The sequence below is a fragment of the Lagenorhynchus albirostris genome, chromosome 19 (genome assembly GCF_949774975.1).
Source record: "Lagenorhynchus albirostris chromosome 19, mLagAlb1.1, whole genome shotgun sequence".
Lineage (NCBI taxonomy): Eukaryota > Metazoa > Chordata > Mammalia > Artiodactyla > Delphinidae > Lagenorhynchus > Lagenorhynchus albirostris.
In genome coordinates, this window is record NC_083113.1 from 18842989 (window position 1) to 18860629 (window position 17641).

The 17641-nt window shown below is 44.1% G+C and overlaps 1 protein-coding gene across 1 annotated transcript in view; it reads right to left on the bottom strand.

Annotated features, from left to right (window-relative positions):
* Positions 1-17641, bottom strand: part of WDR88 (WD repeat domain 88) — a 39153-nt gene that overhangs the window by 16022 nt on the left and 5490 nt on the right. Inside the window, exons 2-5 of the mRNA XM_060132130.1 lie at positions 9692-9802; positions 5038-5126; positions 3885-3948; positions 1204-1342 (exon numbers count right to left, since the gene is read on the bottom strand). Coding sequence (XP_059988113.1) covers positions 1204-1342; positions 3885-3948; positions 5038-5126; positions 9692-9802 — 403 coding nt within the window. The remainder of the gene's footprint in view (positions 1-1203; positions 1343-3884; positions 3949-5037; positions 5127-9691; positions 9803-17641) is intronic.

Here is a 17641-nt window from a genome sequence, read left to right on the forward strand (position 1 = left end):
TGGAGGAGCACTGCCCCCCGCCCCTGCCACTGCCCCTGCAGAGCTCCCACGTGGATGCGGAGACACCCTTGAGCAGGCAACGATCTGCAGCATATGCCATGGCTCCCAGCCAGCAGAAGGAAGGCTGGCCCAGCCCCGAGAGGTCGAGGAAGGGACCTAAAAGTTATCGAGGGAAGCAGGAAAGGAAGAGTGCTCTAGGCAGAAGGAACAGCACGTGCCAAGGTCCGGCGTGGGGAGAGAGCATGGAGGGGCGTGGCGTGCAGCTAGAACTCTGAGCGTGAGGAGAGGTAGAGTGTGCGGTGATACATTAAGGAAATATGCAAGCTGTGGGGCAGTGCACCTATCACGGTGCCATGTTGATAAAAATACATTAAATGCATGTGGGAAGTAGTACTGTGTGTGTGCAAACACACACACACACACACACACACACACACACACACACACACACACACACACACACACACGAAGGCCACCCAGCAATGTACTGTTAATAATACGTACCTCCAGGGAGGAGTCCAAACAGGTACGGCAGCCTTGCTCTTTTTACTTTACACACTTACTAATTTTTTTTTACAATGATAATGTATTTTTTAACTTTTTCTTTTGAGATAACTGTTAACTCAAATGCAGTTGTAAGGAATAATACAGAGAGATCCCATCACCCAGTTTCCCCCAGTGATAACATCTTGCATAATCATTATATAGGATTACAACTGGGAAATTGACATACGATGATTTTTTTTTCAGTAGATGCCATTCTGTTCTTTTTCTAATTGTCTGAATTTGTTTCTTTCTACATGACAATGAATAATAATAATATTGCAAATCATCAGCATTGTAAAACACAATAAATACTTTACATGCATTATTAATAATCATTGTGATAATTATTTTTATATTTTTAAATATAAATGTTAAGAAGGTTGGGACTCCACTCAATAAAGAATTGGGCTTTAAATGTCCACGTGAGGTTGGAGCAGAGCACTGCTTCATTTATTACAAGCACGAGACTGAACGGAAAATCCTTAAGCAGTCTTAGTTTTAACTGCCTGTGCATTTATCAATCAATGTCCCATCTTTAATGATGTGATTCATAGCATTGCAGGTTCACCAAATAAAGCAATCGAAAGTCACTGTCTGTCAAGTGACAAGTGGCTGTTACCACAGACAGAATAGAGCAGGGAGCCCACGCAAACTCACCTTTGATGTGGGACACGGTGGTGGTGTCTTCCGCGTCTGTTATACAGATTCCATGGTCCACATCCAAGCCTGAGACCACGTATTTACCATCGGGGGAAAACTTACAGGAGACTATGAAGGTTTCATGACTGAGCTTCCACTGAAACAGGGCAACAATCCAAAGGTTTTCTCTCTAGCCCAGCATTCCAGCAGGACTTTCTGAAATGTTCTCTCTATGTACTGTTCGGTATGCCAGCCACTGGCCACATGTGGCCATGGAGTACTTGTAATAGGCTGGTGCAAATAAGGAACTGAATTTTTGTTTGTTTAGTTTTCATGAATTAATTTTTAATTAATAAATGTAATTAATGTGTGTCTAGGACAGATGAACAAGGATAGCAAGCACCTAGCAGAACTGGCAGCAAGGTTCTAGTAATGGCCAACTTTATTCTTTTTTTTTTTTTTTTGGCTGCACCAAGTGGCTTGTGGGATCTTAGCTTCCCGACCAGGGATCGGACCCGAGCCCTCGGCAGCGAAAGCGCAGAGTCCTAACCACTGGACTGCCAGGGAATGCCCCCTGGGCAACTTTTTTCTTGTTCAGTTTGGTAAGTGTTTATTGAATGTCTGCCCTGTGGACAAGACGCTACAACCTCAGCCCCTTGGGACGAAGAGCTACTCAACATATTTAGGAAAGGAGGATCTCTCTGTATGTTCTAAATTATGGTATTGCCATTGTGAAGGTTTTTAAATATGCCCACCAATTCTTTGATAGTCCTCCCTCCACAAGCTGGAGCTTAATTACCTGCCCCAAGAGTGTGGGCTCAACTTAGTGACTCATTTCTTTGAATACAATATGGCAGAAGGGATAGTGTATGACTAGGTCATAAAAGAAACCAGGGCTTTCTCCAAAGAAGAAATACAGATGGCCAAAAAGCACATGAAAAGATGCTCAATGTCGTTAATTATTAGAGAAATGCAAATCAAAACCATAATGAGGTATCACCTCACACTGTTCAGAATAGCCATCATCAGAATAATAAACGGAAAGGGTGTGGAGAAAAGGGAACCCTCTTACACTGTTGGTGGGAATGTAAATTGGTGCAGCCACTGTGGTTCCTTAAAAAACTAAAAATAGAGTTACCATATGATCCAGCCATCCCACTCCTGGGCATATATCTGGAAAAGTTGAAAACTTTAATTCAAAAAGATACATGCACCCCAATGTTCATAGCAGAACTATTTACAATAGCCAAGACATGGAAGCAACCTAAAGTCCATTAACAGATGAATGAGATGTGGTATAAATATACAATGGAATATTACTCAGCCATTAAAAAGAATGAATTATTGCCATTTGCAGCAACACGGTTGGACCTAGAAATTATTGTACTCAGTGAAGTAAGTCAGACAGAGAAAGATAAATATCACATGATACCACTTATACGTGGAATCTAAAAAAATGATACAAATGGACTTATTTAAAAACAAAATAGGGACTTCCTTGGTGGTCCAGTACTCCCAATGCAGGGGGCCCAGGGGGCTGGGGTTCGATCCCTGGTCAGGGAACTAGATCCTACATGTGGCAACTTTGTTGCCACACACAGCAACGAAGATCCCACATGCTGCAAATAAGACCCGGTGCAGCCAAATAAATAAATTAGAAATAAGCATTTGGGAAAATGCTCGAAGTCAGGAGTAACTGATGCTCTTATATCTGCTAGTATATAATGACACTATGTTGCCAACAGAATATACTTGCCCGTGTTCACATTTAACATGTGTATAGGAAAAGAGACACCATGGTGTTAACTGTAATCTCTGGGAGTTGTTTTAAGGTTTCTGTGTTTGTTTTTTTGAACTTGGCTTATCTTGTCTTTCCAAAAATTGTTTACAATGAGTATAAATTGATCTTCACACCAGGAAGGAAGATTTTTTTTTTTTAAGGAGAGAAAAGAGGAGGAAGGGAGAGGAGAGGTGATGAGAAGCTGCTGGGGGAAGGGCGATGGGGATGGGACAGGAGACCCTGAGGAACCCCTGGAGCAGGGTCAGGGCTGCCTGGGTACCAGGCAGGAGAGAGAGGGGGATCTCGGGCCAGTTTGGATGGATGGATGGTGGTAACTTCTTAGATGGAGGACAGATTGGGAAGGGCCCAGAAGCCCCGTGCTTTGGCCACGTGCATGGCCTTTGTCCCAAGGCCTCAGCTCTGCCTCTTGCCCCATCAAAAGCAGACATCCCTAGGGGAGGGTCTCTTTTCCCATGCAGTTCCCTCCGCCTGGAATGCCACCTCCCACACCCACCTCCACTTCTTCCCTTCTTCCACATCCTCCCCATCCCTCAAAGAGAGCCCTCTTCTGCCTGCTTCAGAAAGCCTTCCTTCCCTGAAGCCCACCCTCCATCATTTTGGGTCCCTGAGAAAATTTTCCTTTCCTGAAAGATTGGCTACCCTTCACACTCCATGCCCAGCTCAAGGCCACTTAAGGCCCAGTCAAGACCCTGTGCTGTGAATTCTGCTGAGTGCACCACAGTGACCTCAATGGGAAGGAAATCCAAAAAAGAGGGGATATATGTATATGTATAACTGACTCATTTTGCTGTACAGTAGAAACCAGCACAACACTGTAAAGCAACTATACTCCCATAAAAGTCAATTTTACAAAAAGACCCTGTGCTGTGATGTCTCCACTAGGGCAAAGCATACGTACCAGCAGCTTGCCTGTTTCAAGGTCCCAAGCCCTCACTGTTTTGTCGTAAGATGCTGCAATAATTCTGGAAATAAAATGACAAACATAGGGTCTTAATGACCCAGATTATTATGCCTGTGGTTTCCATGAAAAAAAAATAGGAAATTTTTACAGAAAATTTCTATAGTTTAGGACCAAGATTGCAAATAATACCTGAATCTTCCTAAAGATGTTCCATGAGCACCCCCCCACCCCGGAGAACAGAGGTTCTCAGTGAAAACAGAGAGCCCCTAACACAGAAGGCACCACAGCACCATTCTCTTCTTTAATCCCTCAGTCACACAAATATGTTCTTTTATATTTGGGGCGTTAAAGGTATCATTTCTTCTGTTCTGTAATTGTCTTCTTCTTCTAGAAGGAGCTACAACTCACAAGGATCAGTCACTTCTTTCTCTGGTCACTTGTCTATATTTTTACAGGAAAAGACTTTCGTAGCTCATCTCATTCTGAAATGCTTTCTTGTACATTTAGTAAAATAATATATGTACCCTTGTCTTCTCATATTGCATGTTTCTGTGACAATCTCTGTCCTCTATGTGAGATAAATTCCCACGAAACTTAAATTCCCACACTAGTTTTCACGAGCAGACTAATTTTGTAGCTGCTGCTCAGGATAAAAGTGAATCCACTTTAAAGCAAATCCCCTTTTAAAGGCCCGTCTCACATCTGTGTGAGGGGTAAATGCAAGTGCATCCCAGAGGCTGCCTCCCAGCCCCTAGGCCGCCTCCCAGCCCCGATGCTCCCCAGGTGACAGCTTGGGCTTCCCTCTGCTTCCTGCGTCTCAGTTTCCCCTGTGAAATGAGGTCCTGGACTGAATCGCTAGTGAGCCTCGCAGCTGACCCAGTCCACAGGTGTGACTGCAGGAAATAAACTCCGTGAAGAACACTCAGACTGGCTTCAGCCACAATAAAATTTGCCTTTTTAGCATTTTAAATTTTCAAAGAGTTATCACATCTACTTGATTCTCACAGCAAAAGATGGGAACCATGAGACCGATATATGGGAGTAAGGTTGGGTATTTGCTTAAGAGACAGTGAACTGACCCGGGCGTGCTGTGTGCTGGCCTACTCTTCCCTCTCACTTTCCTGACCAGAGTAAAATGAGGGCAAGTCACCTTCTGCTGTCAGCCGTGACGCTGCATTCTAAAACAGGAGCTCCGGGCCCCGGCTCAAAATTCCGAACAACAGATCCATCCACGGCATCCTCAGGTCAGCGGGAGAGAGGGGGAGAGGGCCAGAGGTCACTGAGGTGTCGGCTGAAGCTGTGGTTGAGTTCAACATCAGCCCTGGGCTTGTCTGAGAACCTTGAGAACCTGAGAACCTTGCCCTATGACTCTCACCCAGCTCAGAGGGGCAAAAGGACTTCCCCTCCACCCCCAAAGCAGGAAGGACACCCTCGCCGGCAACCCCGGGAAAACTCCCCCTCGATCCCACAGTGGCCGATGGAAACAGGCGGCTCTGAGGGCAGAGCTGCAAACGGGTAATTTTCTCATTCTCTACCGGCCAAAGAGGCGCCACAAAATCTAGCAAGATCTTTCAAGAACTTTTTACAAGTTCCCACTGTTTGACCCAGCAATTCTATCCTGAGGGGGTCTCCCTTAAGGAGATAATCTGAGTTGTGGCATGCATGAAAAAGGTTTGTCACGTGTTAGAGGGGACAGACGGCAAACACACCGGCAACAGTCTGTGTCCACCTAAAGGGGACAGTTAAAACAAATTTGAGCACTCCCAACAGTGGGGCCCAAGCAACTCTGATCACACTGAAGGGAGATAACTGCAGAATAGGATGAGAACAGAGCAGGGTAATAACTGACAATAGGATGGGAACAATCGGGGTACCAAAGTGAAGGGTGCGTGCTGGGGCAGAGATAAAATACTTTCAGTAAGAAATGTGTCCACAGCTTTTCAGGATAAGCAGGGGTGGAAAGTCCCCTTGAAACAAATGTTATTAGTAAGACAGTGAATTCATAGAAAGGCCTTGCACTGTTATATGAAATTATGGTGCCCGGTTGGGGGAGCTTTTGGCCTGACCAGGGCAGGCCTGGGACAATTCTTCCTGATATGCAGAGACCACTTTGCATGAAGACCCCAAGCCTGCTGGGAGGCAAAGGACCCTGTGTCAGGGGTCCCCAAGACCACCCCCGGGATTGGTGATTCTCCAGGACTCACAGGACTCTGAATATAGTCGTGCTCACGGCTAAGATTTATTACAGCCAAAGGACGCAAAGCAAAATCAGCAAAGGGAAGGGTACATGGGGTGAGGTCCAGAGGAAACCAGGCACTGCTTGCAAGAGTCTCTCTCTGTGGGTCACACGGGACATGCTTAATTCCTGCAGCAACCAGTTGTAACAACATGTGTGAGGTGCTGTCTACCGGGGAGACGCACCTGAACCTCGGGGCCCAGGTTTTTATCGGGGTCGGGTGACACAGACACTGTGCAGCGTGCACCCGAATTCCAGACTCCCAGAAGGAGAGCCGGTGTAGAGCATCAACCGCGTGGTTTGCACAAACCGTCCGTGAGGCCCCTTTATCACTTAGGGAAAGATTCATACGACTATAGAACACTGTTTACCAGTCAAGTTCCCAGATGGCAGCCAAGGCCAGCCTTGCCAGTGGGCCTTTCCAAGGACAGCAGTCTCAGGCCTACCGTGCAAACTCTTTTCTGCACAGACCCAGTCCCCCAACCCCTGCTCCGTGAAACTTGAAACGGTGCGGTTGTGTTTGGGTGAACCCAGCAGGCCTTAATCAAAGCCCACCGACAGGAAGAGATCCCAGAGAGGAATTCATGGGAGCAGGACACATTCAGGCTGGAGGCCCAGCTCATGAGCCTCGTGGCTTGGGAAGAAAGGGCTGGTTCTGACAGCCTGGGATCCAGCCTCCCTGGCTGGTGTGTTGCTCTAGGACAAACATTGTCCGGGAACTAAGAAAATGATCGTCGTGGGGCCTGGGGCTGAGGCCCACTGCGGTCCGTGCAGGGCCCCGGAGCCAGTTAAGGGCAGAACTAGAATGGACTGTGCAGGTTCAGCGTTCAATAGTGCTGCCATATGGCCAAGAGGAGGAATAGCAACCACGGACAGATAACTCTCTTGGAAAATGTGCACAGTCATGAATGATTTGGCAGGAGATATTCAATAGACGGCAATACAAGCCAGATGTTGTTAGTGAATTCCAAAGACAGTGGAAATGTCTCTGTTTTGTATTGAGTGTTTCTTGAAATAAATGGGTCATTGGCTAGGGGTGTGAGAAGACAAATAAAGCAGTTTCCCCTTCACCGGGCATTTGGAACCAGGAATTCTTTCTGTGGACTCAGATAATTTAAGGGGAGATGTTGGTTGCACTTTGAATGAATGGGGAGGAAGGGGTTCTAATAAGTGGTTAGAAACATAAAGGAGATGTGACAATATTTGTAGCCCAAGTTTACTGTGATTATATAAACAGTTTTTCTGTATGATTTCAAATTCATAAATGTGTGTATACATGTGCGAACAGGAAAAAGAAAAGCTACACTCCAACATTTTCATGGTAGTTAACTCAGGGTTCATGGAACAATGTTTTATTTTCTTCCTTGTGTCTTTATGTATTTTGGTGATAAAACCATATTACCTTCATAGTATGAGAAAAACTACCAGTGATTTTTTTTTTTTACAATGATTGGAAAGAGATGTACCATATCAGAGAGAGACTGGGCACACGACTAAGAATACTTTTTTTCTCAGCTTCTTCATACATCTATGGTCTTTCACAGTGATCTGCAGTTAGGGGAAAGGGACCTTTTTAAAAGATTAAATCAGAAGTTTGGCTTTGGGTGGGTTGAGAGGAAGGACTGGAGATGGAAGATGGTGAGAGTGGAGGAGAGAAGGGAGAGGCAAGGAGACACTTGCCCAAGATACTGTGACAGAGAAGGTGATGCGCAGGGTAATGGCTTAGTCATCTCCTGAGGGAGGGCTCGTGCCACGAGCTGCCGCTGGGGCAGGGAGAGCCACAGGAGGAGCCAGGAGCAGAGAAAAAGATGGGGAAAAGAGAGCCAGGAGGGGGAAAGAGGACCATTGGAGGGGCAGCCAAGGCAGGGAGACCAGAGAACTAGTGATTCTGCAACTAGGGGTGGAGGTGTGAAGGAAGGCGGAGGGACGGAGGGGGCAGCTGGAGAAGGTGGTGGCAGGGGGTAGGGCTGTGAGTAAGTCAGGTATTGAGGACGCTTGGGCAGGCTGAAGTGACGGGGTCCTGGCTGGGGCACGGAGTAGGTAGGGAGCCAGGGCAGTGAAGCTGCTGCGGGAGCCAAGGACATCTGGATGGATGGTCCCTAATCTTGGGACAACAAAAGAAAACAGGCAGATGTCCCCTTATAGAGACAGAAGCCCTCTGGCCAAAACAGACAGAAACCCCTGAGAGTCCTTCCACTGACTCAGAAGGTGAGAAGAACATGAGAAGCATCTGAAGATGACAAAGCAAAATGCACACTTGGAAAGTCACCATTCCCCCCTCCCCCTGGGTGACAACCAGCAGAGACCCCCTCACCCCCAGGCCTTCTCAGTCATCCCAGAGGGTTGGGAAAGGGCTTAGGGTTCCCAGAGGAAGCAGTGGTTTTCCCAACAAGAAGATCATGGGGATGGGTGGGGGGATGGGGGGTGGATAAGAGCCACAGAAAAGGAGAGAGTGGATGTCTGTCGGGACCTGGTATGGGCCAGGCAGGCCCTGGGGTGGCCCCAGCACACGGCTGATCCTGTGAGGCCTGGGGAGGTTTAGGGAGGCCCGGGAGGTCATGTAACCACCCAGGGTCAAACAGCTGGTAGGTCACTAATGCGGGGCCCGAACCACTTGGATAGCCCCAAACCCTCCTGCCCAGTCTGCCTGGCTTGGTACCCGCCAAGACCCAGAAGATGACCCAGAAGATGCTCCTCCAAGGTGATCCGGAGGGTAAGGAGCTATTCTCCACCTAGTTACCCAAAGCAGAACCCAGGAACCAGCCTTGACTCACTCCGCCCTGTCCCCCTCCTGCCCCTGAAGCCAGATGAGATAGCAAAACTCGGAACTGACCGTCCTTCCCCGTGGGCCCTGCCCCCGCCACACAGTCATCTGTGGCCCGGCCCCTGATGGCCACTGCCATCTCCCAGCCCTGCTCCCTCCTCACCCGCTCCCGACTGACCAGCAGTGCCCCCAGGCAGGCCCACTAGAGTCTGCTGGCTGTGCCCAGAAGACTTTGGAAGAGTTCTTGGTGGCCACCTCCCTGTAACCTCATCTGACCACCACATCCCTGTTCCTCTGCCCCTGCTTCCTGCACCCTGTGGCACTGACCTGTGCTCAGGCCTACCTCTCCCAATCACCCTTCATGGACAGGTCCCAGGTCTGGCCACTTTTCTGTCCTCTTGGGATCCCCTAGGCCTAGCCGTAATACCATCTCTGTGGATGGAACTGAATATTCCAAATGAGAAGGAGGCCCAGAGAGATAACACAGCTCAGAGACCCCAGCCAGGTCTCAGGCACAGTCTCTAACAAAAGGTGGTGAGCTCCTGGTCCAGCGGTCTCCATCCCTGCTCCCACTGTTTCTAAATTAACAGGCTGACAGCAGACACACTAACTTCATCTCTCTCTGGTGACTTGAAACTAGGGTGAGCCCTCACTTTGCTGCTTCTTCTTGCACTTTGCTCAGAAAGGTCTCTCCAAATCTTTGGGATCCTTGAATGTCTGGGAACTCAGTACCGGGGAACTCTCCACAAGAGGAGACATAAGCTTATGGGACGTTTGGGTTCCACCTAACACTGGGCCACCTACCCACAGCTTCACGGTGCAGTCATAGGAGCCACTGAGGACCTTTGTGTCATCCACACAGAAGTGACAGGAACTCACAATGTGCTGGTGTCCCCTCATAATTTTAAATGGGATCTGAAAAAAGGATAGACTGAATGAGTTCAGAAGGTTGCAGAATACCAGATCAATAGTTTAAAAATCAACAGTATTCCTATCCACTTGCAACGAACAATCCAGAAAAAAAATTAAGAAGAAAATTGCATTTACAAAAGCATCAAAATAGGAATAAATTTAACCAAAAAAGTGTAATACTTATACTCTGAAAATTACAAAACATTGTTAAAATAAATTTTAAAAGACTTAAATGAATGGAAAAGCAACCCATGTTCATGGATTAGCAGACTTACTATTCTGATGAAAATACCCTCCAAAGTGATCTACAGATTCAACACCATCCCATCAAAATCCCAGCAGACTTCTTTTCTAAAACTGACAAGCTGATCCTGGTATCAGAGAGACAGCAGTGAGCAGTCCTGAAGAGAGATCTTAGTTCCCTGCCCAGGAATTGAACCCGGGCAGCTTGGATGAAAACCAGGAATCCTAGTCGCTAGACCACCAGGGGCTAGAGGCTAGATGCAAACTTCCCCTGGCCCTTGCCCCATCTGAAAAATGAATTTCTCAAAGGGGCAAAAATTGTAAAAACAGGTCCAAAATTTATGATTAGAGACACAGCACAACAAGTGGGAGAGCACACAGAGAAACAGTTTGTTTATTTAAGACAGAAGCAAGGCAGAAATACACACCTGGAGAGAAAGAATGTGGGCGTCCCCCCTGATGAGGAGGAGTGCAGTAAAGAGGCAGTTAAATCATTTGTAAAGGGCAGTTCTTCCACATCTTTGTTTACCTTTGGCCAGCTTTCTTAGTTCTTTTCCCACATCTGACTTGTTCTAGGACACTCCCCAACATGCACGCACATCGTTTTGTCAAGATGGATTCCAGCGCAGAGGCTTGTGGAGGCTTGGCGTCACCTGTTATGGGGTGGTGGGCCCTCCTTTTTGAACCCCAAGGAGTCTTTCTGCACCTGTGCAGCCAGGGAGTTTTCCTTGACCTCAGGAGTGGTCGTCTTATCTTTTTACTCCAGCAGAGCTCAGCTCCTGCCATTAACCTCGTCCTTGGAGTGTCCAGGGAGAACAAAGCTTCGATTGTACTCCACTTGACAAAAACCAGCTGTTCAGCCCAGGGGCCCATCTACCTCCTGCCTCAATCCTAAAATTTATACAGAAACTCAAGGGAAGCAGAATAGCCAAAAAAAATCTTGTAAAGGAACAAAGGTAGAGGTCTCACAATTTCCAACTTCAAAACAATTTTCAAAACATACGAAGAGACAGTAATCAAGACAGTGTAGTACCAGCATAAGGATAGACATATAGATGGATGAAATAGAATGAATAATCCAGAAATAAGCACTCATATTTTTGGTCATCTGATTTTCAACAAGTGTGCCAAGATAATTAAAAAGGGAAAGAAAAATCTTTTCGACAAATTGTGCTGGGACGAGTGAATATCCACATGCAAAAGAATGAAGTTGGACCCTTACCTCGTACCATATACAAACATTAACTCAAAATGGATCAAAGACCTAAATGTGAGCTAAAATTCCAAGCCTCTTGGAAGAAAACATGGGTGTAAACCTTTGTGAATTTGCATTAGTCAGTGGTTTCTTAGATATGACAACAAAAGCACAAGCAGCAGCCGCAACAACAACAACAATGATAAACTGGACATTATCAAAATAAGAAACTTTTGTGCTTCAAAAGACACCATCAAGAAAGTGAAAAACAACCCATACGATGGAAGAACATTTTTGAAAATCATATACCAGGTAAGGGACTTGTGTCTAGAATACGTAAAACACACTTAAAACTCAACAATAAAGAAACAAACAATCCAATTTTAAAATAGGCAAATGATTTGAATAGGCATTTCTCCAAAAAAGATATGTGAATAATCTATAAGCACTTGGAAACATGCTCAACATCTTAAGCCATTAGGGAAATGTAAATCAAAACCATATTGTGTAAAGAGAGTAAATCCTAAAAGTTCTCATCACAAGGAAAAAAATATTATCTATCTCTTTCATGTTGTATCTATATGAGATGATGGATGTTCACTAAACCTATTATGGTAATCATTTCATGATGTATGTAAGTCAAAACATGTTGTACACCTTAAGCTTATGCAGTGCCGTATGTCAATTATAACTCGATAAAACTGGGGAAGAAAAGACATTCGATTATAGCACCTAAATATAAAAAACAGAACAAACCAAACAAACAAAGAAACATATTGAGCTACCACTTCATACCTAGTTGAATGTCTGTAACCAAAAAATCAAACAATAGGGCCTCCCTGGTGGCGCAGTGGTTGAGAGTCCACCTGCTGATGCAGGGGACACGGGTTCGTGCCCCGGTCCGGGAAGATCCCACATGCCACGGAATGGCTGGGCCCGTGAGCCATGGCTGCTGAGCCTGCGTGTCCAGAGCCTGTGCTCCGCAGCGGCAGAGGCCACAACAGTGAGAGGCCCACGTACCGCAAAAACAAAACAAAACAAAACAAAAACAAAAACAAAAAAATCAGACAATAACAAGAGAAATCGGAACTCTCATATAGGGCTGGTGTGAATGTAAAATCGTGCAGCCACTTTGGAAAATAGTTCAGCAATTCCTCAAAATTTAAACATATGTGTTAGCTTATGATCCAGCAACTTTACTCCTAGGTTTTTACCTAAGAAAAATGAAACCAAATGTCCACATAAAAACTTGAACATGGGCATTCATAGAAATATTATTCATAATAATCAAAAATTGGAAACACCACACACCTATGGTCAATTAATCTTCAACAAAGGAGGCAAGAACATACAATGGAGAAAAAACATTCTCTTCAGCAAGTAGCGTGGGGAAGCTGGACAGCTACATGTAAAACAATGAAGTTAGACCACTCCCTCTCACACCATACACAAAAAATAAACTCAAAATGGCTTAAAGACTTAAATATAAGACATGACAGCATAAAACTCATAGAAGAGAACATAGGCAAAACATTCTCTGATGTAAATCATAGCAATGTTTTCTTAGGTCAGACTCCCAAGGCAAAAGAAGTAAAAGCAAAAATAACCAAATAGGACCTAATCAAACTTATAAGCTTTTATGCAGCAAAGAAAACCATAAACAAAATGAAAAGACAACCTATGGAGTAGGAGAAAATATTTGCAAATGAAGCTGCAACTGACAAGAGCTTAATTTCCAAAATATACAAACAGCTCACAGGACTCAACAACAAAAACAAAACAAACAGCCCAATCAAGAAAAGGGGCAGGGGCTTCCCTGGTGGCACAGTGGTTGAGAGTCCGCCTGCCGATGCAGGGGACACGGGTTCATGCCCCGGTCTGGGAAGATCCCACATGCCGCGGAGCTGCTGGGCCTGTGAGCCATGGCTGCTGGGCCTGCGCGTCTGGAGGCTGTGCTCCGCAGCGGGAGAGGCCACAGCAGTGAGAGGCCCGCATACCGCAAAAAAAAAAAAAAAAGAAAAGGGGCAGAAGACCTAAACAGACATTTCTCCAAAGAAGACATACAGATGGCCAACAGGCACATGAAAAGATGCTCAACATCGCTAACTATTAGAGAAATGCAAATCAAAACTACAATGAGGTATCACTTCATACCAGTCAGAATGGCCATCATCAAACAATCTACAAATAATAAGTGCTGGAGAGGGCGTGAAGAAAAGTGAACACTCCTCCAGTGTTGGTGGGAATGTAAATTGGTGCAGCCACTATGGAGAACAGTATGGATGTTCCTCAAAAAACTAAAAATAGAGCTGCCATATGATCCAGCCATCCCACTCCTGGGCATACACCTGAACAATACTATAATTTGAAAAGATACATGCACCCCAATGTTCATAGCAGCACTATTTACAATAGCCAAGACATGGAAGCAGCCTAAATGCCCATCGACAGACGAATGGATAAACAAGATGTGGTATATATACAATGGAGTATTACTCAACCATAAAAAAGAATGAAATAATGCCATTTGCAGCAACATGGATGAACCTAAAGATTATCATACTAAGTGAAGTAAGTCAGACAGAGAATGACAAATATCATATGATATTACTTATATGTGGAATGTAAAAAAAAAAAGATACAAATGAACTTATTTACAAAACAGAAACAGACTCACAGACATAGAAAACAAACTTCTGGTTACCAAAGATGAAAAGGAGGGGAGGGATAAATTAGGAGTTTGGGATTAGCAGATACACATTATTATATATAAAATAAACAGCAAGGACCTATGGTATAGCACAGGGAACTACATTCAACATCTTCTAATAAACTCTAATGGAAAAGAATATATACAACATATATTCAGAATATATATATATATATACTGAATCACTTTGCTCTACTCCAGAAACTAATACAACACTGTAAATCAACTACACTTCAATTTTTTAAAAATTGAAAAGATGAACTGGAAACAATCCAAACATGACCATCCACTGATGAATGAATAAATAAAATGAGGCATATCCACACAATAGAATATTACTAGGCAATAAAAAAGAAATGAAGGACTTCTTCTGCTATGGCATGTGAGAAGCTTGGAAGTCACCGCTCCATCGTCACAACAAGGAAAAGGCAGAACAAACTGAAAAATCAACAACTCTTCTTAGACCCGTAAGAGAAGTGAGGTCACAAGGCGAATGGCTGCCCGCCAAATTGGAGCGATAGACAGGCAAATACAAAGAATTCCAAGTTACCAGAGCAGAAATCCAGGAGCAGCAACGTCCATGGGCACCAACGGCAGGATAGGGAAACCTGAACTGTCATTGACAAATGGCTGAAGGCTCAGTGTGGACAACCCGGAGAGCTGCGTTACTGGGTTCCCCACACTTCTGTGAGTGTTACCTCCAGGAACAGTCCTAATCCTCACAGTGAGAGCTGGAGAGAAGTCCCCTCGTGCTTCCAGCACGGAAAGGGAAAAGGAACCATCCTGAAATATGCCACAGCATCCTGTTCTTCTTAAGCTCTGCCCTCGGGAGAAACTAACCAGAGCCGAACCTGCTTGGATTTTCTCGGAGACTAACTGTCCTGGGGAAAGGGAAACACCCAGCCCCAGCCCCCTCTAGCCATCCTATTCCATATGAAAGCGAGGGCTGAGGGTTGCAGACTAAACAGCACATGTGAAGTTTGCAATACAGAGGCACAGGCTCACTAAAAGACCTAATCATAGGATTGTAGAACGCTTCTCCACACCCCACACCTTGCGACCACATTATTAAAAGCTTATTTATAGCAGTTCCTTTTACCTAGTACATCATGTCTGCCCATCAAAAAAAAAAATTACAAGAAATACTAAGAGGCAGATAACACAGTTTGAAGGGTCAGCACAAATATAACATCAAGACCAGACTCATATGGTACAGATGTTGGCAGCATCAGACCAGGAATTTAAAACAACTGTGATTATATGTTAAGGGCTCTAATGAATAAAGTAGACAGTTATGCAAGAACACGTGGGCAATGTTAGCAGAGAGGTGAAAATTCTAAGAAAGAACCAAAAAGAAATGTTACAGATCAGAAACACCATAACAGAAATGAAGAACATCTTGGATGGGCTTATTATTAGACTAAAAATGGCTGAGGAAAGAATCTCTGAGCTTGAGGATATCTCAATAGAAGCCTCCAAAACTGAAAAGTAAACAGAAAAAAGACTGAGGAAAAAAGAAAAAACAGAACAGAATATCCAACAACCGTGGAACAACTACAGAAGGTGTAACATATGCATAACAAGAATACCAGAAGAAGAGAGAAAGGAACAGAAAAAATTATTTGAAGCAATAATGATTGAGAATTTACCCCAACTTAATTTCAAACACTAAACCATAGATCAAGGAAGCTCCGAGAACACCAAACAGGATAAATGAAAAATAAATAAATAAATAACTACACCTACGCATATCATTTTAAAGCTACAGAAAATCAAAGATAAAAAATGCTGAAAGAAGCCAGAGGAAAAAACACCTTACCTATAGAGGAGCAAGGATAAGCCTGACATCCAGCTTCTCCTCAGAAACCATGCAAGTAAGAAGAGACTGGGGACTTCCCTGGTGGCACAGTGGTTGAGAGTCTGCCTGCAAATGCAGGGGACACGGGTTCGAGCCCTGGTCTGGGAGGATCCCACATGCCGCGGAGCAACTAGGCCCGTGCGCCACAACGGCTGAGCCTGTGCGCCACAACGGCTGAGCCCACGTGCCACAACTATTGAAGCCTGCGCACCTAAGGCCCGTGCTCCGCAACAGGAGAAGCCACCGCAATGAGAAGCCTGTGCACCACAACGAAGAGTAGCCCCTGCTCGCTGCTCGCAGCAATGGAGACCCAACACAGCCAAAAATAAATAAATAAATATTTTTAAAAGAATAGACTGAAATATTTTAAGTATTGAGAGAAAAAAATCACCAACCTAGAAATTTGTATCCTGCAAAATTATCCTTCAAAAGTAAAGGAGAAATAAAGACTTCCTCAGACAAACAAAAACTGAGGAAACTTGTTACCAGTAGATCCCCCTTGAGAGAAACGTTAAAAGTTCTTTAGAGAGGAGGAAAATGACATAGGTCAGAAACTCAGATCTTCATAAAGAAAGGAAGAGCATCAAAAAAAGAGAAAAGTGAAGGTAAAAGAAATATTTTAATTGTTCTTATTCCTAATTGATCTAACAGATAATAGTTTGTTCAAAATAATAAAAGCAACTACATATATATGTATATATGAAATAAATGACAGCAATGAAAGGGTCAAGAGGGAGGAATTAGAAATATTTTGTTACTTTAAGGTACCCACACTACCCATTAAGTGGTATAGGGCTATTGAAAGTAGACTTGAATTAACTATAAATGTAAACTATAAATGCAAACTCTTGGGCAACCACTTTAAAAAGTAAAAAAGAGGTACATCTGATATGCTAAGAAAGGAGAGAAAATGAAATCACATAAAATACTCAATTAAAACTGCAAAGGGCAGGGACTTCCCTGGAGGTCCAGCAGTTAAGACTCTGTGCTTCCAATGCAGGGGGCATGGGTTCAATCCCTGGTCAGGGAACAAGCCAGTGCAAGCCGCGTGGCACGGCCAAAAAAAATAAAAAAACAAGGGCAACAAATAAAAAACAGTGACAAATATGGTAGTTATTAATCTAACTATATCAACAATTGCTTTGAATGGTCTAAATGCACCAATTAATAGACAGAGACTGTCAGAGTGGATCAAAAAACAAGACCCAACAATATGTTGTCTACAAGAAACCCACTTTAGATATAAAGACACATATAGATTAAAAGTAAATGGATGAAGAAAAATATACCATACTAACACTATCAAAAATTTCAGACAGAGCAGACTTCACAGCAAGAAAATTTATCAGGGCTAAAGAGGGACATTACATAACGATAAAAAGGTCAATTCTCCAAGAAGATATGGTAATCCTTAATGTGCATGTGCAGAACACCAGAGCATCAAACTATGTGAGGCAAAAACTACTAAACTTGGAAAGAGAAATTGATGAGTCCACTATCATAGTTGGAGATTTCAGCACCTCTCTATGAGAAATGGACAGATCCAACAGGCATAAAATTAGTAAGAATACAGAGGAATTCAACAATATCAATCAACTGGATATAATAAACATTTATGGACTGCTTCATCCAACAATAGTAGAATACATGTTCTCCTCAAACTCATATGGAATATTCACCAATATAGACCACGTTCTAGGCCATAAAACACACCTTAACAAATTCTAAAGAACAGAAATCATACAATGTCTGCTCTCAGAATACAATGGAATTAAACGAGAACTCAATAACAGAAAGATGGTTGGGATATACCAAAATACATGGAGACTAACACTT